Source organism: Dioscorea cayenensis, unplaced genomic scaffold (genome assembly GCF_009730915.1).
Source record: "Dioscorea cayenensis subsp. rotundata cultivar TDr96_F1 unplaced genomic scaffold, TDr96_F1_v2_PseudoChromosome.rev07_lg8_w22 25.fasta BLBR01000104.1, whole genome shotgun sequence".
Classification (NCBI taxonomy): domain Eukaryota; kingdom Viridiplantae; phylum Streptophyta; class Magnoliopsida; order Dioscoreales; family Dioscoreaceae; genus Dioscorea; species Dioscorea cayenensis.
The window spans coordinates 117,384-140,876 of record NW_024086495.1 but is presented as its reverse complement, the minus strand read 5'-3'; the positions used below and the strand labels follow the sequence as shown (position 1 = coordinate 140,876).

General features: G+C 34.4%; 2 protein-coding genes across 3 annotated transcripts; one reads left to right on the top strand and one right to left on the bottom strand.

Annotated features, from left to right (window-relative positions):
- The first annotated feature begins 7,878 nt into the window (after window positions 1-7,878).
- LOC120253503 (acetolactate synthase small subunit 2, chloroplastic-like) lies at window positions 7,879-16,839 on the top strand. 2 transcript variants are annotated; one of them, XM_039261845.1, is made up of 12 exons: window positions 7,879-8,170; window positions 8,787-9,000; window positions 10,320-10,403; window positions 11,596-11,664; window positions 11,764-11,847; window positions 12,427-12,576; window positions 13,576-13,662; window positions 14,058-14,162; window positions 14,250-14,372; window positions 14,452-14,604; window positions 15,977-16,042; window positions 16,597-16,839. In XM_039261845.1, exons 1-12 carry the CDS (start codon window positions 7,932-7,934, stop codon window positions 16,678-16,680), a joined length of 1,458 nt encoding a protein of 485 aa, XP_039117779.1. In that variant the 5' UTR covers window positions 7,879-7,931; the 3' UTR covers window positions 16,681-16,839. The 2 variants fall into 2 exon arrangements, with proteins under 2 accessions (XP_039117779.1, XP_039117778.1); XM_039261844.1 differs by having other exon boundaries at window positions 8,784-9,000.
- A 539-nt stretch (window positions 16,840-17,378) lies between these two features.
- Window positions 17,379-21,129, bottom strand: LOC120253490 (probably inactive leucine-rich repeat receptor-like protein kinase At5g48380). Its single transcript, XM_039261825.1, has 3 exons — window positions 20,979-21,129; window positions 18,789-19,715; window positions 17,379-18,682 (listed from the first exon to the last, which is right to left on the bottom strand). Exons 2-3 carry the CDS (start codon window positions 19,605-19,607, stop codon window positions 17,684-17,686), a joined length of 1,818 nt encoding a protein of 605 aa, XP_039117759.1. The 5' UTR covers window positions 19,608-19,715; window positions 20,979-21,129; the 3' UTR covers window positions 17,379-17,683.
- Between the last annotated feature and the right edge of the window lie 2,364 nt (window positions 21,130-23,493).

Sequence of the window (23,493 nt, the reverse complement as noted above, 5' to 3'; positions counted from 1 at the left end):
ATGGTGATAATAATATCATCAACATAGACCAATAAATAAAGCATGTGATCATTGTTGCTATAAATAAAGTGAGAATTGTCTACCTTGGAAAAGTGAAGTCCTAATGTTCGAAGAAAAGCATCAAGACTAGAAAACCATGCACATGGGGGTTTGCTTCAAACTATATAAAGACTTGTGTAATTGACAAACATAATTTGGCTGGGAAGGATTAATGAAACCAACCCGTTGCTTCATATAGATGGTTTCTATCAAATCACCATGGAGAATAGCATTGGAAACGCCTAGTTGTTTGATTGTTTAGTTGTGCATTGCAACCAAAGAAAGAACTGTTCTGATTGTTGTAGCTTTAATAACTAGACTAAATGTTTCCTTGTAATCCACTTCCTCTTGGGCAAATCCTTTAGTGACTAAGCGCTTTATGCCTGTCTATTGTTCCATTTGGCTTTCTTTTTATCCTGTGTACCCACTTGTTATCAACAATGTTTGTGCGCAAAGGCTTAGGCACCAAAATCCAGGTTTTATTAGTAAGTATGCCATTCATTCCATCTATCATGGCTTTTTGCCATTCTAAACAATCTTTAGTCTAATTACAGGTATGTCATTCATGCTCCAAATAATTTTTTGTGAGTTAAGCTTTTCTACTATATGAGATTAATGTGAATGCGTGGTATTAGGTCGTAAAACCATTGGATGAATGCGGATCAAATTTATGAACCAGAGGTGGATGGTTGGGAAATGGTTAAGTCAATAAAATGAAGTCCAGGTGGAGAGGAAGTGGAAATATCTTGTGGAGTTCGATTTAAAATAGGAGAGGGATTAGAAGAAAGGATCAGTGATAAAGAAGAAGTTGGAGTGTTGGATGATTAAGGAGAAATAGAAGGATTAGAGGTTACAGAAGTCATACTTGGTTACATTATAGAAGGAAAAAGGGACTGTCAACCTTGAGAGATGATCCCATGGACTTGATTCAATGGTAGTTACGATGAAACTGAGATGTGGCTTATTCTTATTGGTTGGATTGCCTCAGTTTAATGACTTTGTAGAACAAAGGGCATCAAAATTTTAAAATAATTACCAACCTATCATCATATCATATAATAAATAAACAATACAATTTATAAACCCATGGCTAAGAATGAGCCATATCTTGGTTCCGTAGTAGTTACCATGAAACCAAGTCCATTGGCTTATTATTGGTCAAGCTTAGCCATGGGGATCGATGAAGTAGTAGGTGCATATATATTATTTGAAACAAAATTCTTACAAGAAAAAACATTTTCATTAAAAGAAACACGTTTTGCAATATATACCTGATCATTATTTAAATCTAAACAATAATGGTGTTAGAAAAATAGAGGATCCATAGGGGAAAGCAACGAGACAATAAAATACACAAGATTTATGAGGTTTGGCAATGTGCCTACGTCCTCGGGAGTGGAACAGACGTATTCCTCTTATTCACGTCTCTCCTCACGGTAGAGACGAAAAGACCAGGGTTACAAATATTTATAGGTAAAAACCTAAATTTATCCAAATATAAACCTATTTGGATCCTAACCCTATATGGATCTTAAACATATCCATATTCTAAACCTATCCGGATACAAATCTTATCCGGATACAATTTACAAGATTATCAAATCATAATCCTAACCAGATACAAATTACTTTTGTATCCTATCGCGGGGGCGTTTCCCCCACACCCCAACCTATCAAACTGATGCTTCCATAATATGACAGATGTTGTCACTCCACTCCACTCCACTCCGTTCCCACATCTGCTTCTTTACTTGTGTATATGAGCCATACACAACAATCTCTACCTTGGCGAATATATCCCATGAAAGGGTAAGTATCACCGGTGCCACAAATGTTTCGTAAGTATAACGATGTGGCCACATACGTTTTTTTTAACGATGTGGCCACGAAACTTGTCTCCGGTCACACTCATGGCCACAATTTCATGTTTGGAGGTTGTTTCCGGTGAAGGTGCTGAGGTGGCGTCCGACGTGGATGGCTCTACAATTGGCCACCTCAGCACTTTCGCCGGAAACGACCCCCAAACATGAAATTGTGGCCATGAGTGTGACCGGAGACAAGTTTCGTGGCCACATCGTTACAAAAAAAACGCATGTGGCCACAGCGTTATACTTACGAAATATTTGTGGCCACCAGTGATACTTACCCCCCATGAAGATATAAACCAGGGAACTCTTCATTATCTAGATAGGTTGAGTAACATGTCTCCTTAGTATTAAAGACATTGGTCAAGTCCAAGCAATGCTTGAACTTTCCTGTAGTGATTGCCTAAATCTGATTTTGTAACTACAACAACTCCACCTACAACTATATTTCCCATAAGCGTGTAGATATTCCTTGCACTCTTTTCTCCTTTTACTATCAAACCATCCTTACTCACCGCAATGCAATCCTTTTCAGTTTTCATAGCAAAAATCATTTCCATGCAAAGTACCCAACTAAATTAGATTCTTCTTTAATTCTGGAACATGTAGAACATCACACAAAGTCCGACAACACCATTATGCATCCAAATCTTGAGCTGCCATTTTCCAGCAATAGCACATGCTTTATCATTGCCCATATAGACAAAACCGAAATCCCCAGATTTGTATGAATCAAACCAGTCCTTGTTCCATGTCATGTGAAACGAACATCCCGTATCCAAAATCCATGAATCTGAGGTTTGACATAATGAAACTGAAAACAGATCCCATTACTACAATTTGAATCACCGCGCTAGATCACATTAGCAAACTATGATGAATTACTGTTCCTTTCATCAATCTGTTGCTTCCTGTTTGGACAGTCTTTTCTAATATATCCCATATGTTGGCACTTATAACATTGAAAAGATCTTCTGACTTTGGGATTCCTTTTGCCAAAACCATCTTTCCCTTGCCTTCTCCCAGTTTCTCGGTTCCCTTTCACGTACAACGCTTCCATTTGAGAACCTTCAGCATTATTTTACTTCCACTGATTATGGGCCAACAACGCCATAGGGATCTCATCTACTTTGAGCGTATCTTTCCCCCATGTGAGTGTAGTCACTAGATACTCATACGAAGGCGGCAAAGAACACAACAAAATCATAGCTTTGTCTTTATCTTCAGTCCTGACCTCAATTATTTGTAAATCACTGACTGTGTGATTGAAGAAATTAATATGTTGTACCAGATCTCCACCTTCCTGCATCTTCAGGCCGTACAGTTTCTGCTTCGGATATAACTTATTTGTCAGAGATTTTGACATATATCGACTCTCCAATTTCCTCCAGACCTCCATTGGAGACGCGAGATCAATGACGTGATACATAACATCATCCACCAAACACAACCGAATAAGTGCTGCCGCTCTTGTTTGTAAATCCAACCAGACTTAGTCTTCCAAACCTTGAGGCTTTGTCTCTTCCAATGCTTTTAACATCCCCTGTTGCATGAGCAAATCCTTTACTCTTCGCTACCACAATCCAAAATTCCCAGTTCCATCGAATGTTTCCACATCGAATTTTGTAACAGAGTTTATCTTGCTAACGAAACCTCGCTCTGGTACCACTTGTTAGAAAAATAGAAGATCCGTAGGGGAAAGCAATGAGACAATAAAACATACAAGATTTTTGAGGTTCGGCAATATGCCTACATTCTCGTGAGTGAAGCAGCCATATTCCTCTTATTTACTCGTCTCCTCACGGTTGAGACAAAAGACCAAGGTTACAAATATTTATCGGTTAAAACATAAATTTATCCAAATACAAACCTATTTGGATCCTAACCCTATCTGGATCCTAGACATATCCAGATTCTAAACCTATCCGGATACAATTTACATAATTAACAAATCATAATCCTAACCAAATACAAATTACCCTTGTATTCTACCGCAGCGGCGTTTCCCCCGCACCAAAACCTATTAAACTGATGCTCCCACAATATAACAGATGTTGTCACTTCACTCCACTCTGTTTCCATATCTTCTTGTTTACTTGTGTATATGAGCCATACACAACAAATGGCCAAAATGATTTTGAGCAGATCCTAAATAAACACATTGTTTTATAAGATATGAAAACTTAAGTTTATTACAGGGTCTAAGATATGGATAAATTGCACAACCAAAGATTTTATTATCCATATAAGTCTAAAGTCGGTTTATATTTGAATAATTATTCATAAAGAATACTATTTTGAAGACTTGAACTTGGCATCTCATTAATGTTAGAAATAGCAACTTAAAATGCAGAAGGCTAAAAACAGAATGGAAGCATAATGAAGAAAAGTCAATCCAGATTCAATAACATGTCTTATTTTTCTTTCAGAGATTCCATTATGTTCATGTTTATAAGAAAATGTAATAAGGTGAACAATTCCTTTTTTCTTTGAATTAAGGATTTAACTTTCGAAATTCACCTCCCCAATCTAAATGAAAAACCTTAATTTTACAATGAAATTACAAGTAGGCAAAAGTTTCAAATTATTGAAAGGTTCTAAAATCATCACTTTTATTGCATAATGGAAAATGCCAAGGATAAAATGTAAAATCATCCACAAATATAATAAAATATCACCAAGATTACTTAGCACAGGAGAAGGACCCCAAACATCAAAATATAAAATCTCAGAAGGATTACACTCTTATGCTTAAATAGAGGTAAAGATAATTTTACTAATTTACAAGATTCACAATTGAAGGAGGAAATTGAAACAAGAGAGAAAGAAAGATTATTATTTGTTATTATTTTTTAAACCTTATTAGAATTGAATGTCCTAATCCTAGCAAGTAATCTTGGTAGGATTAAGAACTATGAAATTTGGATCATCGGATGAAGAAGTAGTTTGAGGTGGTGCTAGAGTAGGGTAAATTTTTTAGTAGGTCACTAAATTTTGGCTCAATTTTATTTTGATCATTTAACTTCAATTTGCATTAATTTGATCACTTAACTTTAATTTGACTTCACTAGGTAGTAAATCAAGAGATTTCAACCCTAAAATGAATGGTGTGGTTTTTCAATGACATGGACGCCTCCAATAGACTAAATAATGTGTTATGGGGAGGACTGACTCTGATTTTTAGATGGCAAGTAATCAATTGCAAGTTGAAATCCTTGATTTTTTGCCCGGTGAAATTAAATTAAAGTTGAGTGATCAAATTGATATAAATTAAAGTTTGGTGATCAAAATGAAGATGAGTCCAAGTTTAGTGACCTAATAAAAAAATTACCCTGCCAGAGTACTATCAGTGAATAGTTTCATATTTTGATAATTTTAAAAAAAAGGAACAAATTGCTTTTTCCAAGCAAGGTAATTTTTGGTATTTGATTTGATAGCAAATGTGTAATTTGTATTTGGGACAACTAGTGTTGGTGCTCGTGGAAAAGGTTTATTTGGTGGGCCATGCATGATGACTTAGCTAGTACCATGTACGAAAAATTAAAAAAAAGCAAGATGGAAGCTAAAGAGAAGAAAAAAAGTTTTTTTGTATGGGTTAGGGTATCTTTAGTGGTTATACTATACTAGAGTTTGATGGTCATGCCACCTCATCAGCCCATTAAATTTTTACTCATTAAACTATTTCCAATAATAATTATACTATAAAATAGGATCCACACTCAACTCATCAACTCATTAAACTCTCTTATTATTTATACTATAAAATGGGACCGACAATTATTTCATCCATTTTTTAAACTATTAACATTAATATATTTCATTAAAACATAGTTATTTAATAAATTCTTGAATATTTAAAACAAAATTTAATAACATATTTAAATTATATTTCAAAATAAATATTCAAAATAATATAGAGTACGAGCATGTTCTTTCAATTGATCGTCACTCATCCACTATGATTCTCCCCTAATAATTTGTTGTATATTTTATTAAATTCATAAATAAATGGAATCATCCAAAACCAATGTTTTTTACAGCTAGTTGTTTTTCTCCTTGGATCAGATCGCCGATTTGTCATTGAAATAGTGGAAATAGTGGGTCACTCTTTTCCAAAACATTCTATCATTCTGGGCAGTACCCACAACGCTATCAGTTGAAATTGTAAGCCATGCACTCACAAGCATTTTATCATATACCATGCTCCACGGTTGTCGTTTTTCAACTTGATCTTCATGTTGGTCCTCATTCCGAACGATATTCTTAATCCCTGGTTGTGTGGAAAAAGGCGGAACTGAGAGTCAGAAAATGAACCTGTTTTTGTTGTATTCTGTTAAACGACATGAGAATTTTTATCCAAATTTTCGGGGGTAGCTTGAAGGAATCTGAAAGCCACTTATTTCAATATTGATTTGTTGACTTGTCACACTCATGCTTGGATTGAAGAAACCCTGTCCAGAAAACATAGGATAGCCATATGGAAAATTTGATTGATTTTGGACATTTGGATAAAAATGGGGAAATTTTTGTGAAGTGGGATAATTTTGTGGGGTTTTGAGGATAATTTTGGAAATTTTGCATATTTGGTGGGAAGATAGAATATGGAAAATTTTGAAAATTATTTGGAAAATTCGGAGCTTGGGAAGATGGAGGAGTGTTTTTACCCATAATATAATTGAAAATTTGAAGATGAAGAAATGGAGAAGAATGTTAAGGTTTGTGTGAGTATATGGGTGTATTTATAGAAGTAAAATAAAAATTTAAAAATTAATTAAGAGTCACTGTCACATCTCAACGGTTAAATTTTAAAAATATTAAAAAATATTAAAAGTTGATCCAACGGCTCAATTTAAAATAATAAAATAAAATATATTTTTTTTATTCATGGTTCCCACTAGTTGAGCGCTCAACTATGGGTATCTTTTTTCTTTGAGGCCTCATTGAGCGTTAGAAAGCATCCATTAAAGATGCCTAAGTAATGGTCTACAAGCATATATTGCATATAGTTAAGATATGAGATAACATCAAATTAACTAATAAGAACAATTTATTTACATACTAACCAACAAATAGCTAGCTATAAAAAAGACTAAAGTGAAGTTTTAAGTAATTGTAGAGTATATTTTAGAATAAAATGTAAGCTTTATAAAATAATTAGTAGGCCAATTGTAACTGTTACATCATTCAGAATGTTGAACAATTGAGAAATAATATATTTGAAAATAAATATTGTTGAGATAGATGAAAAAACCCCATTTTTTATAAATTTTTTATTATTCAGTGAAACTAATTTCAAAGAAATAAGAAAAATCACTACAACAGATTCTAAAAATTTTATAAAAACACAAATCTAACATAATAGTTTTTTTATGAAATTTTAAATTCACATAAACATAAAATTTAGGAAAAAAACAAATAATTAGTCTTGGTATAATATATGAATTGGTCATTCTACTTTTTTCTCTTTTTTTTTGTCTCTCTATTCATAAATGCTCCACACTAGTCCCTCTATTTTTGAAAATGACCCAACTTAATCCTCTCTACTCTTAGTATCTTTCCATCTATCTCTCTATTCTTGAAAACACAGTAATCAATTGACTCATTTTAGAGTAGAAGGGACTAAGTAGAATTATTTTCAAAAATAGAAGAAATTAATTAAGAGTATTTTGAGTAAAGAGACCAAAAGAGAATAGAGAGAAAGTAGAGGAACAAATTCGGATATTATACCATTAGTCTTTGATTTTAATAATGAAACAATTACTGACATTTACAAGGGTACATATGCAAAAAGTTTTTAATTTTTTTCCGAAAATTCATGTCCATCCGTAGACAAGAAATAAATCACGTGGTAAAAAGAATACTATAAAAAAGGCTGTCCGCAAAACGAATTCCCATTTTTACCCACAATGGTCCAAGTCACGCCAAAAATTTCCAGGGGTAAAAACGTCATAAAAAGGGCATAAAACCCTCCCTAATCCCACTCCGCTGCATCTCAAAGCACCGACCTCTCAGAGCTTCATCGCATCCATGGCGGCCGCTTCTTCTCCGTTTCATCTCATGGCGCCATTGAAACCCTTCTCCAGAGCTGAGGGCGAGGTGCGCTTCTTCTCTAGGTCCCTTGATTCGGTCTGTTTTGGTGGTGGTTTGAAGTTTGGGCGTGGCGGTGGTGGGGGGGTTTTGGAGGTTCGTGCAAGTAGCGCGGAGAAGCAGGGAAGCGAGGTTCCGGTGTCTTTCAGTGATCTCCCTCCATCGACGACCTCGAATGCGTGAGAAATTTTGGTTTTTGAGCACAATGCGGTTTGGATTCTTGGTTGAATTGTTTACTAGGTGGAAATGCGCTGGAATTATTCTTTGATACGTGGGATTTTAGTCTTGTAATTTGGATGGAATCTGAATATTGTCTCCTTTTTTGCTTTTTTGTTAATGGTTGTGCTGCGAATTGTCTTGCAATCCTTTCTGATTGATTTTGACGTTTTTATCACTTTTTTTTTGTGCGCTTCTGAAGGTGTAGGTGAAGGTTTGTTCTTGCTTTTAATTTAGAGTTCATCCGTACTTAGATTCCATTAGAAAGAGAAGGAATAACCGGGATTAGGACTGAGTTGTTGACAGATTTGGTGGTTCAGCCTGAGACTGGGCATCTTTTCAAAGTTAGGCCCTTTAGTTTTGTCTCTGTGGTAATTATAATATTTCTTTGTATTTTTTTATCATAGCAATAGTGCACAGTACACTTAACGGTTATGTCACCATAACTTACATTGGAAGTAGCTTAGCTTATTTACCGAAGTTACTATTTCTAGCTCTGTCTATTAAAGTTAATTTCTTCAATTTGATCTTGCCTCTCAATTTGGATAATTGTAATTTTTTCTTTCTTTGCAATAGTAGGGTGAAACGCCATACGATTTCAGTGTTCGTCGGAGATGAAAGCGGGATGATAAATCGGATTGCAGGAGTCTTTGCAAGGAGGGGATACAACATTGAGTCATTGGCAGTTGGCTTGAATACGGACAAGGCCTTGTTTACAATAGTTGTCTCAGGGACTGATAGGGTACTGCAGCAAGTTGTAGCGCAACTTAATAAGCTTGTGAATGTCTTAAAGGTTTGGTCTTTCTTCAATTGCCACCATGAGTATGCTTACTGCATTAGTTTCTGTTTGGAAGACACCATGCCTGTTAGGTTTCATCAGGCAATGATGAAGAGTTTCCTAAAATAAAGTAGTTAGAGAGACGTATGTAGAGAAAAAAATTGAAAGAGTACCTTAGAGGAACAAGGGTGGTAGAAATGAATCTCAATCATTTATGAAATTTTAAAGAAACTTCACTTGTTTCATCTCCAATTTGTTTCTAACTATGTTAATGCAACAATTTTTAAGACTTAAATTTCTTTGTTTCAACATTCACTGCGATGTCTTTTACATGCATTGCTGTTCATAATCAATAAAAAAAGGTCTTGGTAATCTTGGTATTTGATTACCATTTTTTCATTCCACCTGATTCTTTTTGGATGTATGTATTAAGCAAAAACTAGCTAGAAGTCCAAACATTTAATATGCACTATTGTTAACTTCCAAACCTTTCACATGGTCTGCTGTCATCTTCCTAACCTTTCACATGCACTGAGAGTCATAATAGATGTTAGAAAACAAGGTAAAATGAGGTGAAGAGTGTTTTGTTCTGTCAATTTTGTTCAATGACTCAATTCTTCATCATGCTTTGTTTAGTCTTTGATTCAATTAGATTAATTAAATTTCTCTAAATTTCCAGAAAAATGATATTTGGCTGTAGTCAATTGATATCTAATTTTAACATTATTTACTGTAGAGACTGTAAAGCCTACCTAATACATCCATTTCCTTGAATACTTGGGCACATAAGTCAGAACTATATTCCAAAATCACGGTTGGAAAATGAAAAGTATCATCCCTATATGCGGTTCTAGTAATGGTTTCTCTTCTCTTTGCTTTGTTTGAACTAGTGCACTATAGTACTTAAAATCAGGCTGTCTTCATGGAGTGTCACCATGTGCTTGACAAATTTTGGGGTTATTACTGTTGATTTGTTAAATTATGATATCTATACATATTGTATCCATAAGAATAAGAAGTCCGCCATTCTGGTTGGTTATAAGTGAAATGAAATGGGTAAGGTTTTTTATTTGTCGAGTTCATCAAAATTTTCCTTGAATTTTTGCCTGTCAATGAATTTCTAGACATTTGCATGTCTGAGATGCATATTTCTTTTGCTTGAGTGCCATGGCGCACTAAACATCATCATTTTACATATGAAAGAATTTAAACAACCTTGGTTTTGGGATCTGCACATACCATCACCTGTTAATTTTCATCACAAGACATGTTACATACAGGTTTCTTATGTTGTGGATGCACCAATTGCTTTTAATATCTATGATCTATTCTAGGTTGAGGATCTATCGAAGGAGCCCCAAGTGGAACGGGAGCTAATGCTTGTAAAACTTAATATTGGTCCAGACAAGCGTCAAGAGGTAGCTGTCCAAATCTTTAGTTTATATATACATTTACAATAATAGGCAGCATGCTTTACGATGAAATTGGTGAATTCTAATGAGGTGGACTTGGCAAGTGAAACGATATACGTGACAATAATAGGTAGAAATTTTTTTTCCTTGATACATGGCAAGTGAAACTGTTGGAAATATAGTACCACATCGGTTGTGTGATAGAAGTGTAATGGGTTTATATATAGGTATAGGGGTTGAACTACTAAGTCTTGAGACTTTTTGGTTTAAGACCCCTAAGCCCATATAGAACCCATATAGGGCCCACTAGTACCAAAAATATAAAATCTTAATATGGTATCAGAGAAATATAGTGGAGCCACCGATGTGGTACAAGTCCATGTGTGTATGACCTCCATGTGTGTAGGACCTCTGAGACACAAGTAGTGTACAAGTCCATGTAAACAGACCTCTGGTGTACAAGTCTGTGCAAGTTCGACCGAGTTGAACTTGAGGAAGGGTGTTGGAAATATAGTACCACATCGGTTGTGTAATAGAAGTGTAATGGGTTTATATATAGGTATAGAGGTTGAGCCACTAAGTCTTGAGACTTTTTGGTGTAAAACCCCTAAGCCTATATAGAGCCCATATAGGGCCTACTAGTACCAAAAATATAAAATCTAACAGAAACGATATGCTTACGTATATCAGCATGTAGGAAAAATATAAATAATTTATTGGATGTTGTTGATTTTAAACAAATTTTTTCTTTGAAGCTTTATGGTTATGTTCTTACACTGTTTTTGCACTTCTCATAAGATAAATAATAAGTGAAAAACATGTATTCAAATTGCTGCATTTTCAATTCAGATTTGATGCTGGTAGGGTAGTCAAATATTTTGAAAAACTCTTATGTTTTTACAGTTGATGCACATTTATGACCACACAACATTGTTGTGGGTGGCAAGTTTGGAGAGTTTTTCTGGGTTTTTTAAAATAATATTTTAGTCAAACTCTGGCTTCTTCAGCTTTAAGATTTCATTTGACAAAGCTTGGTCTTTACCTTGTTTTATAAAAAACTCAGAAATGAACCTGGAATTTTTAGTAATATCCCTTTTGGTGCAACAGGAAGCTGTTTATATTTGCTTATGGTATTTAATTCACAAATTTTGAACCCTCTCCTTTATGTCCACGATTTTGACCTGATTTTACTCTGCAGGTCATGTTTTTGGTTAATACTTTCAGAGCAAAGGTAGTAGATATTTCAGAGCATTCAGTAACTGTTGAGGTGATGTTGATTATGATTGTCATCCTGAGATTGCTTGCACAACATTTCTTCAGAAATTTATCTAAACAAATGGATTTACAATAATGTTCAAACATACAGGTAACTGGAGATCCTGGTAAAATGACTGCAGTTCTGAGGAATCTGAGCAAATTCGGGATCCAAGAAATTGCTAGAACTGGCAAGGTTTATTTTTTTGGAAAACTAAGAATCTGCAGGTCAGGGTGTGTGTGGTTGGAAAGAAACGGTGAAAGTGCACTTGGGAGAGTTACTTCTCTCCCTAAGTGTGCTTCCTAGGGAATGAATGAGTTTTAGATATTTAGTCCGAACATTTGAAGAGATGACAGTAAATTAAAATGGATCACTGTGGATTGGAGACCTAAAAACCCAATTAAAGAATCTTTTAAATATTTATTTAATAAATTTAAATATAAAATGATTATATATATATATATATATATATATATAGCAACAAAAAATAAGAATGTTAATTTAAACAGTTATATTTTGGGCCATATATATATATATATGCCCAAATCACCTTACTTCCAGTGACTTCAAAGCAAAACGTTGAGAAGTAGTGCTTCCTAAGTTTTAATTTTTGGAGATTTAACACAGATTTTGAGGCTAAATTCTAGAGAGACAAACAACTGAAGTGGTGCAAGTAGATTCACTTCGACCACTTCAGCCATTTCTTAGCCCGCTTCCTCCCAAACTAACACACTTTTGTTGATTTGGTCACTAAATTTGTTTACCGCATGTCAGATTGCATTAAGGAGGGAGAAGATGGGGGAGTCTGCTCCCTTTTGGAGGTTTTCTGCAGCCTCTTATCCAGATCTGGAAGGAACCACGCCACCCAACGCACTTCCTGGAGCTATGGATGTGTCCTTTAGTGACTCACAACAGTCATCAAGGGTATGAGTATTTTTAGTTACTGCAGCATATAAGTAGTGTTCATAATTTTTGTATTGTAGTTCTCTCTGACGATTTGGCAATTGAATGAAGAATGTGTTATCCATAAAGTGAAACGCTCTTCGCGTAATAATACTTCTTGTAAACAAGATGTGGATTGAATCTAATTATCAGTTTATGTAACTAGGGAAGAGCCTCACATGTCCATGGGTTTTAATACTAAGGGTTAACTGAGGCAGCATAATGGTTGCAAGTTAAGATACCTTTCAAGTCTAACCTGTTAAAACTATAATATAAGTCTACATGTAACTTTTGTTTGGGGATCAGTAACATTGAAAACAACAAATAAGACTTTTTAGGTACATAGATGAGTATTAGCCTAAATCTGACCATACAAGACATGATATCTCAAATTTTTTAATGGAATTCATAAGAGGCGATCTAATTTGAGGATCTACTTTAGAGGAAAACGGCATAGTTGGGTTTCCCTATTGGCTGCATTTTGCTAATTGAATTTTTTATAACAGGCTTTTTGAGTACAAACATGCCATCTGGAGGAAGAAAGTGTTTGGAATTTGTTGGAATGATAGTGAGACAATAGTCCCACTTTGGATAAAAACTTAAAGTGTAATGAGCTTATATAGTTCAAGTAGGGTCACACTAATAACCTTGAGGTACAGAGTTTCTATGTGAATCTCGTGATTCCCTCAAATGAAGAATTTTTAGATGTGGGAAATGCTGACACAAATTGAAGTATGGCATGCTGGGGTTCTAACTGTGGGCTTGTTGATAATATTTTTAGTGACATCTAAAGTTATCATCCCTTGTTTTCATTACGATGTTGAATCAGTTATCCACTAACTCTGTCCACTGTTGTTGGACAGATAGTTTTATGTTTAAATTTGCTTGTAAAGTTAATACCACTAGCTAGGGCTTACTTTATGGTCTGATGTCTTATATATATATATATATAATATATATTTCTTCTCTTTTCTGCATAAGGGTGATGTTTATCCGGTGGAGCCGTATGAGGGTTTCCCACTGAATCAAGTTCTTGATGCTCATTGGGGTGTCCTTGATCATGATGACGTAAGTTTTCCAGATATCTTCATTCTTCATTGTTTTAAATTTCTGCCAATTTGTTTCAGTTTTCAAATAAAAAGCTAGACTTTAATGGCCATGAACATAAACAAGTCTTTCATTCTTATCAGTTATCAGTTCACTTTGTGTAGTTTTAATATTCTTGTGCCTGTTGTAAGACTTGTGTTTGATGTCCGACCATTTTAGTACTGTTAAGTGGTGAAGGAGCATATTCAAGAAGTTTTTCTCATAAAGAAAGAAAAAGGGCTCCATGTTGGCCCAGTTTTGTCATGTTAAGTAAATGCTATCACTTCAGTGAACTTTGCCCAAGTTGCCGAGGAGTTTTGCAAAGTTTTTGTTTTAGTTGATTCTAAATTTCTAATACTAGATTTATTGTGCTCTAGTCAACCGGTCTTTGTTCACACACATTATCTATCCTTGTGAATGATGCTCCTGGCGTTCTCAACATTGTGACTGGAGTCTTTTCTCGGAGGGGTTACAACATTCAGGTACTTCCTATATGGGATGATTTTCTTTCCCTTTTGTCTCTTAGGAGAGGCCTTGATTAAGATGCTAATCAACATATTCCTTCGCAGAGTCTTGCTGTTGGTCCAGCAGAAAAGGCTGGCATTTCTAGAATTACAACTGTAGTTCCTGGGACTGATGAATCGATTGGCAAGCTAGTGCAGCAACTCTACAAGCTCATTGATGTTCATGAGGTGAATAACTTAATACTAAACAAACACTGCCTATGTTGCAATGGAATTTTATATTTTAAGATCTTTTTGGTGTATTCAGGTTCAAGACATCACCCATTTGCCTTTTGCTGAAAGAGAAATGATGTTGATAAAAGTTGCAGTAAATTCTACAGCACGAAGGGATGTTCTAGATATTGCTGATATATTTCGAGCCAAGGCTGTTGATGTATCTGATCATACAATTACACTACAGGTCAAGTTCTTCTCATTTACAACTATATCTTCATTGCAACCAGGGGTGTCATTAAGCCAAGCGTGAGCTAGCTGAGCCACATCATCTTATGCTTGGCTCATTTAGGCTCGAGCTGATTTGGATAGTTTCAAAGCACCTATTTATAGAAGTAAACTATAATTTAGTTTTTTATAAATAAACTAAAATATTCAATAGATCACCTTGTTCAAGGATAATTTAAGATTAAGCTCTTTGAAATTGCCCATAAATTATTAGCATAGATATGATAATTTATAAATATTATACATTCATGCCTGACTTACAAGCACTATGAACTAGCATAGTTCTGTTTGAGCTCAATGTATTTTCTTATCAAGCATGTGAACTTGGATCAAGTTTGGTTTGTTTACCAATCAAATGAGACTAAGTGAGCCAAAACTCGAGCTGAACTTGAGCAGTTTCACATTTGGTTTGTTTTACAGCCCTAATTGTGACTACTTTGATGTGTTTCATATCATAGCTACCTTTGCTGTTGGAATATATTTGCTTTAATTTGTATGGGTGCATCAATTGTTTTCATTTTTGTCTTTGTTCCTGCTAACAAATAACATTACCCTGATTATATATTGAAGCCTAATAATGGGTTTCTTGTTTCTATTAAAGTAGTTGATAGTCCCACATCGGTTAATTTAATAAATTTGGGTTTGAATATATTAGTCTGGGTCTCTTATCCTATCAGCTTAATCTTTTTGGTTGAATCAATCCAGATAATATGTTTGATTTGCATCTACTAGTTTTCACACATTAAACACTATATACTGGTCAAGTATAGATCCTTGATAACTATTTCGGTGTGTTGGTATCATGTGGGTATCCAATTCTTCTGTTTTTCCTTTTTGTTTGGCGACCCTACATAATGTATTTTCTTCACAGGAGAAAATTAAAGGGAAAATTTCTCAAGAACTTATGTTGTGAGGCATACACATTCACTCCACTTACTCATATCAGACATAACTGCTATAGAAAGTATCTGAAGACTCTTACATGCTAAGTTCAAAAATTAGGATTTCTCTTACAGCATCTTCACAGATTTTAGAAACTAAAAACTTCAGTTGTGACCTTAAAATTTTACGGTTTCTACTTGTGATTGACTTTTGGTTCTCAATAAAAATTGTCAAGTATGAAAATCCATTTTTAAATTTCAGTTCCGTCTTATCCTATTTTGTCTGCTTCGGCGTATAGTGGGTCCATCCATTCACTTGCACATACTAATGTATTTCATATGTCCATGCATAGCCTACTAAATGACTTGCAAAGCTGTGATTTTTGTGAAACATGAATATTTGAAGTTTAAGCTTGGGTATAAACCTGACAATTGAATGGCTAATTCCAGCTTACCGGAGATTTGGACAAGATGGTTGCATTGCAGAGACTGTTGGAGCCATATGGCATATGTGAGGTTTGTTTTCGAACTTGAAACTCTTTTCAGTCTCAATGGCTCTGCTGTTTCCATAGCCCTGTTCAATTTTGACAAGCTTTTAAAAGGTTTATATTAATTCTTCTACCATCGTCGATGTTTTGCAACTACAAATCATAAAAAAAGTAAACTATTATTTCAATATCTAAAGTGTGTTCATTCTATGATCTATGGTTTGAGGATATTCCTTGTGTCAAAACTCCTTGAATTATATCATTTTCTTATATTTCTCTTTTTTTGTTTTACTTGTACATGGACATGATAACTTGAGATTTAAATAAGATAATTATGGTATTAGGAGGTCAGTATGAGTTAATGTGCAGACATTGTAAATTTGGACCTTTATGATAACTCTTGACAGACCAAATTAAATCGATCTACACGCAAACTAGATGAGTAATTAGAGTTCATATAAACTTATGCTATGACCAAGTTATTTGAGGGTTCATGTAAAGCACACTTGGTCTTGAATCTAACAAACTACATTCTTCATTTCCGTTACTAATTATTAGCAATTCTTGTTCATGTTTATCCAGGTAGCACGAACCGGCCGTGTTGCTTTGATCCGTGAGTCTGGAGTCGATACGAAGTACCTTCGTCATCGGTTGGATAGTTCATAATGAAAAAGAAAGTAATGATGGATATGTGCTAGAGAATTAATCAGATCTAATTTGCGACATCATCTTTGTATATTCAATAAAAATGTGGCGTGTATTGTGTTAGACTTCTTGTTGACTTGCTTATGTTAAAATAGATATCCTAATCTTTGATTTTGATTAGTATTAATTTAGGATTCCATGGTGCCTCTTTTCTTCTGTTCTGTTTTTTTTAATCCATTTAAAAGTCTCAAAATTCTTGCTTATTTGTGGTATTTGCAACAATCAGTAGATTTAAAATTAGCATTTGGACTAATAGCTATTGGTTAAAATGGTATAAGTTTTGGTTGTTCAAATAAGTAGTTTTGATTTTAAATTTTTATGTACACAGAAAAACACCAACTATTATGAAGTTCTCAGTATTTGATATTTTATCATTGATATGCTTTCAGAGATGGAATGTTTGTAAATTCATTTTGATGAATTAATAACATCCATCAATTTATATTATATATACTTGATAGAATTCAGAATTAATTTTATTGTTCATAAATCACTTTCAAAATTAATATAAATTATAGGACATTCAAGTGTTGCAAATTACACAAAACACCAGAACCATAAACCCCCAAGCTTGATTTTTTTAGCACCACAAGCCACAAGAAAAGACTCAAGATTCAAGCAATGGAAACAAAAGAAGAAAAATTATAACATGGCAGAGATGTTAAAAGAGCCTTGGTAATTATTAGAAGCCCTAAAAGGCATAAGAACTACAAATACCCACAGCACATACCTTAACCCACACTTGAGTTTTTGAATGGCTAGCCAATATACACAAGTGATAACTCCCCATAAACCGAAAAAAAGATAACACTTGATCAATATCTAACTGATACACAATGACATTATTAGGCGATTATCGTGTTTCCTACAATCGGCACTGAAGTTATCAACATATATATATACTTTGAAATTTTCCGTCGTCTTCGCTCATACTATCAGGCAATCACATTGCTTGAATTTTTCATTACTGTGCCACAATAAGTACGTCAAGATAACCGGTGTCAGTGCTCTCGGGTTGCATCAGTATATCATCGTCAGCAGTAAAATGATACCTCTCGCCGATGGCTCTAAGAAGCTGGTATACCTCGAACATACTTGGCCTCTCTTTTGGTGCAGAAAGAACACAAGCACATGCGACTTTAAGAACTTGGAGGAGCTCACTATCATATCCCTTACCGATTAAAAACTTGTCGATGGCATCCTGAATAAGCGAATTGTTTGATAAATAAGTGATCCATTCCACCAAATTGCCTTTGAAATTTTCCGGGGCATTAGAGACCTGTGTAGGTCTTTCACAGGTAACCAACTCAAGTAGAACTGTCCCGAAACTGTAGACATCGCCCTTTGGAGTGGCCGTGAGCGTCCGGGCGTATTCTGGGGCCACATAACCCAAGTCTCCAAACTCGCCATTCACAAAAGTGCTAAGGTGGGTGTCAATTGGATTCATAAGTCTTGCGAGGCCGAAGTCTGAAATTTTAGGCTCAAAGTCCTCATCCAATAGTATGCATTTAGAACTTATGTTTCGATGAAGAATCCGGGGATTGCAATTGTGGTGAAGCCATGCTAGTCCTCTTGCTGCTCCGATACTAATTTTCAACCTCAATGGCCACTCCATTGGTTTCTTCTCGGAATCTCGAACATGCAGCTGATCATGAAGGGTTCCATTCGCCATGTGTTTATAGACTAACAACCGTTCACTCTTGGCTATACAAAAGCCCATGAGGGGAACTAAGTTTTGATGCTTAACATTTCCCAACGTTGACATCTCGGACATGAACTCCTTTTCAGAGTGTTGAGTATCCTGCAGCCTCTTGATGATGAGGAAAGAGCCATCAGTAAGTGTTGCTTTGTACATAGTGCCTGTTCTTCCCGTACCGATAATATTCTCTTTGCTGAAGTCTTTAGTTGCTTTCATGAGATCGCTAAATTTCATTTTTGAAACCGACTTCTCAAACATGGAAACCTGGGTGTCAAAAACCTTTTGTTAGTATTACTAAAACTCAAACAAGATAAAAATAGAAAACCCTCAAGGCATAGAACTAGCAAACCGATGAAATTAAGTCAATTACCTTTGCTTTGGTTCCCTTGATACTCTTCGCCCATTGGTTTTCTTCTACATCCTTTTCCTTCTTTTTGATAGATACTCTGCGGCAACAGAAGAATAAAATAACTGCAGCTACAATGAAGGCAAACAACACACCACCAACCGCTGCTCCAATGATTACTCCAGTGCTATCCTTCTTATTAGTGGCCGTGCAAGCACTATAAGGATTTCCACAAAGCCCAGGATTATTTCCTAAGTTAGTACTCGATATATTATTCACAAACGAAGGAACTTGTCCTGACAGCAAGTTGTCTGCAACGTTTAGTGTTGTGAGTCGATTCAGACGGCTTAGTTGCCAAGGAATTGGCCCAGTCAGTCTGTTATCCTGAAGATTAATAACATTCAAATAGCTACAATCAGACAGGTTTGGTGGAATGTCACCAGAGAAGTGGTTGTAGGAGAGATCAAGCATTGTGACAAACTTCAGCTGTACTGCTATATCAGTGGGAATAGGTCCGGTGAAGTTATTGTTCGAAAGGTCCAATCCGGTCAAGCTTGTGCAATTCTGCAACCCGGAGGGGAATTTACCTTCAAGTCCCATGTTAGAGAGCCTCAAATTAAGGACCCTGTTTTCATCAGGATGCCAACACTCTACACCATTTAACTTGCATATGGATCCCTCGGTTTTGTTGTCGAAATTCCATGCAAGGTTATTATTGGGGTCTTTAACTGATTGTTTCAAGAGATTTAAACATTGAAGATCTGTTGGTGTCCCACAACAAAACTTACTCAGAATCAACCAGAATAGTATCTGAAAAATGGCACGAAGAGCTCTGTTTTCCATGGACCAGGGGATGTAAGAAGAAACTGGTGACTGCTATTTGATCTTATGCTCCAAGCATCATAGAGATGGACAACTATGACCTGTAATGCATCCCCATTACCAGTTCACCTAAGAAAAATATGATCAAGTAAGACACAAGCACTTACAATGTCAAATCACAAAAGAAATCTTCACATAGGCTACTAGTAATCCAATGATGCTAAAACAGCAAATGAGAGAAAGTAATTTCATTTGCACTTCCATAATCTATAAAATATAACAGGGATCCAAGTAACAGTTAAAAAAGATGTGACAGAAAAAGTACAAAAATTTGATAGAGTCAAACTATAATTTGTTTCTCAAATTGATTGTTTGAAAGAGTTGGATGATTTGGGTGATTTCTTGATAATGTCTTTCCACAGTAACTGGGGAAAAATTAAAACCAATGCAGGGAGAAACTAATTAGTCAGAAGTTCATATTTTCCAGACCACAACAGTATGGCGAAAATATCAATTTGAAATGTAAAAAAAAGGGGGAGAAAAAGACCACTTGAATAATAACAAATCAACTTCTGTGTTTTTCTAAACTATATAGTAACCTACTGTTGCAAAACAAATTCAACCAAATCCGCAAAGACTTCAATTCATAATTACTCTTAATCAAAGAATCTGAAGCAAGAAAAACAAACAATTAAGCTGATTCAAAAGTAAAAATAATGGCCAAAAGCTCAACATCAGAAGCTAAAAGATTTGGCAGTAGGTCCAAACAAGCCACAAAATCAAGGTCCATTTCAAGCACTTATAAAATCATACAACAATAACACACTTCTAAATCCAATCAAACTCCACCACTATCCTCAATCAAATCCTATCAAACTCCAAAAAATCCTCATTATAAGGTTAAACTCACTTAAAAGAAAAAAAAACAACCAGGAAAAAAAAAGCAACAGAGTACATCACAAAGCTATTTAACTCATCCACTCCATCAGCAACAAATTCAATAAATTTAGCCTTCAAACAAAGACACTAGAAACAGAATATAAAAAACCATCCAGAATTCTTAACCAATCAAACTCCACCATTCCCACCACCAAATCCTTGCAACAATCATTGGAAGAATCAAGCTCATCCAAGTCAAAGAACCCAACTTTAGAGCACAATAACCCCAAACTCCCAATACCTACAAAACCCTAAAACAGCACCCCCCACCAAATTCCAAACACCACAAAAAACACAAACAACTTCAGATCAACAAAACCAAAGAGATTCACAAACCAGACATCAAAAGCCACAAACTTGCGTCCAATTCATCAAACAAAACATCAAAATTCAAACTTTAAAGCTAAATTTTCCCAGAGAACATGCATACAAAGCAATCCATAGATCACTCACCACAAAACATGCCGCAGCTGGAGAGCACCAATCGAAACCCTAACCCTAAAAAAGCTCCATTTTTCACGCGGGGATCACTGAAGACCACAATGACAGGCTATAAGACTATCTCGAGCTTCGCGTATAGTTCCCAACCTTCAAAGGACTGATTACTCTGCACCCAGAAAAGTAACTCAAAAAAGAAACTCATAAATAAAACACTATAAATTGCATGTTCACCTACTTACAACTAGACCTGTCCAACGGCCGGGTTACCCGCCCAAACCCGAAGGCCCACCCGAAATTTGGGCGGATTTGGACAAATATATAAGATCCGATGTCCGGCCTTGACAAAAAAACCCTTTAAAAATATGGGAGTGGGTTTGGGTTTTTGTTGTTAAAAACTCGACTCTGCCCTCGAGCCCTACCGTATTATAAAATATTTTTATTAATTAGGTTAGTATATACTTATACAATATATATACATATATATATTTAGATTGCATATATAATTATATTAATGATTTGAATTTTAGTTGTTTTAATTAAATAAAGATTTATATTTGGTATTTTTAACTTTTTAAGTATTTTGTAGAATAATATTTTAGTCATATCCACATATTAATAATATTGTTAAATTTTTTTTTATAATTTATATATTATTTAATATAAACTATTTGGGCGGGTTTAGGCGGGCCTTGGGTAGAGGTCATTAAATTTGGGATGGACTTGGACAAGGATTAAAACCCGAATTTTTGGGCCAGGCGGGCTTGGGCAAGGTTGAATTTTAGTAATTTTGATTCAAGCCCAGCCCGACCCGGCCCATGGACATGTCTACTTACAACTATGGGTTCTTTTCTGGGTCTATTTTTATGCTAGCAATTAAATTTTCCCAAAAAAGCACATAAATTATAATTCTTATATAATTTTAGAAAAAAATACTAAAATTAAGGGAAAATGAATTATAACCGCTAAAAGTTTCAAAATATGGCAAAAGATCTTTGACAATTAAATTTATTAAGCAGTTCTTTTTTTTCCTGATACCTTACTTTTCGGTTCATGCAACTTACTCCATTAGTTCATTTTATGTTAAATATATACTTCTTCGCTTAAAATATATAGTTTCCGTTTAATATTGAGTGTTTATATGTAAGTACATAAGTTATCACAATATAGATACGTTTTCGTTTAATATTTAACATTTTTTATTTAAAAATATGATTTTTCTGCTTAATATTATGTGTTTTTGTTTAAAAAATTGAGAGTCATTTCTGTCAACGTCAATTACTTTTATAACAAAAAGACTAAAAAATACACTGTCAGAAAAAAAAAAAAATGTTTTTTTGAGAAAACTCAAATTTGGTGGGACAATCTGTGAATAAATGAAACTTGGAAAGATTTTTAAGAGTATTTCCGGTAAAATTAATAATAATATCATTAAATTAATTTTCAGATTAATAAAAATGTTTTTACCCGTGTCAAGAAAGAGGTGGGCCCTGGTCAACAAAAAGGGGTTTTGGCTCAAAAATAATTATTTAATAGCTAATTTCTTTTTCTATTTTTTTATTTTGTATATTTAAAAGTATTATTTTATTACGGGGTTGTTTAATTGCATATAAGTAAATATAAGTGGTTATAAAATATGTGATTTTACATGTAAAAATATGTTTAATTTATTGTAAAATATCACTTACATATAAAAGCAATGCAACATGTAAGTTCTTTTGCTATAATTTGATTTATAATTAATTTGACCGTAAGTCAAAATGGAATAAAAACAAATGGTTGCAATCACCATTCCACCTTGTTAACTTTCTTCGTGAATAAAGTTACTTTCCCAATAACTCTCTGAAAAGCATTATGCCCGTCTTTTCCGTCAAGCAAAATAAATAGGTTCAGAAGGATATAAATCTTATTATTATTATTATTATTATTATTATTATTATTATTATTATTGGCCGTAAGTGAACATGGGTTGAGAAAAATAAATGAAATAATTTAATTTTTGCATAAGCATATAAACATTGTTTTTATAAGTTTAAAAAATAATTTTTTTATGGATATAAATCATAAAAATCTATTATTATTATTATTATTATTATTATTATTATTATTATTATTATTATTATTATTGTCAAGATGAACGGTTAGGCCGCTAAGAAAAACAAAAGCGTGCATGAGCCTCGGCTGAGTAAGTGGGGGCAAGGCCCGCTCACATATAAACACTAGTACTACCCGCATATAATCACTACTCATATTTTCAAAAATATATCTTCACCATGATTTGAATTATCATCATGGATAAAGAGTTCTAATTGAGAGCTGATTATCAATAGACTATTTAATCACTGGTATTATTATTATTATTATTATTATTATTATTATTATTATTATTATTATTATTATTGTTGTTGTTGTTGTTGTCGTTGTTGGTCAAAAAGAAAAAAACAAAGTAGAAGGACAATAATCCTTGACAATGTGTTTTCTAAGAAAGTGTTTAGGGCGTGTTTGGATGCCAAGAGTGGATTGAGGGAGG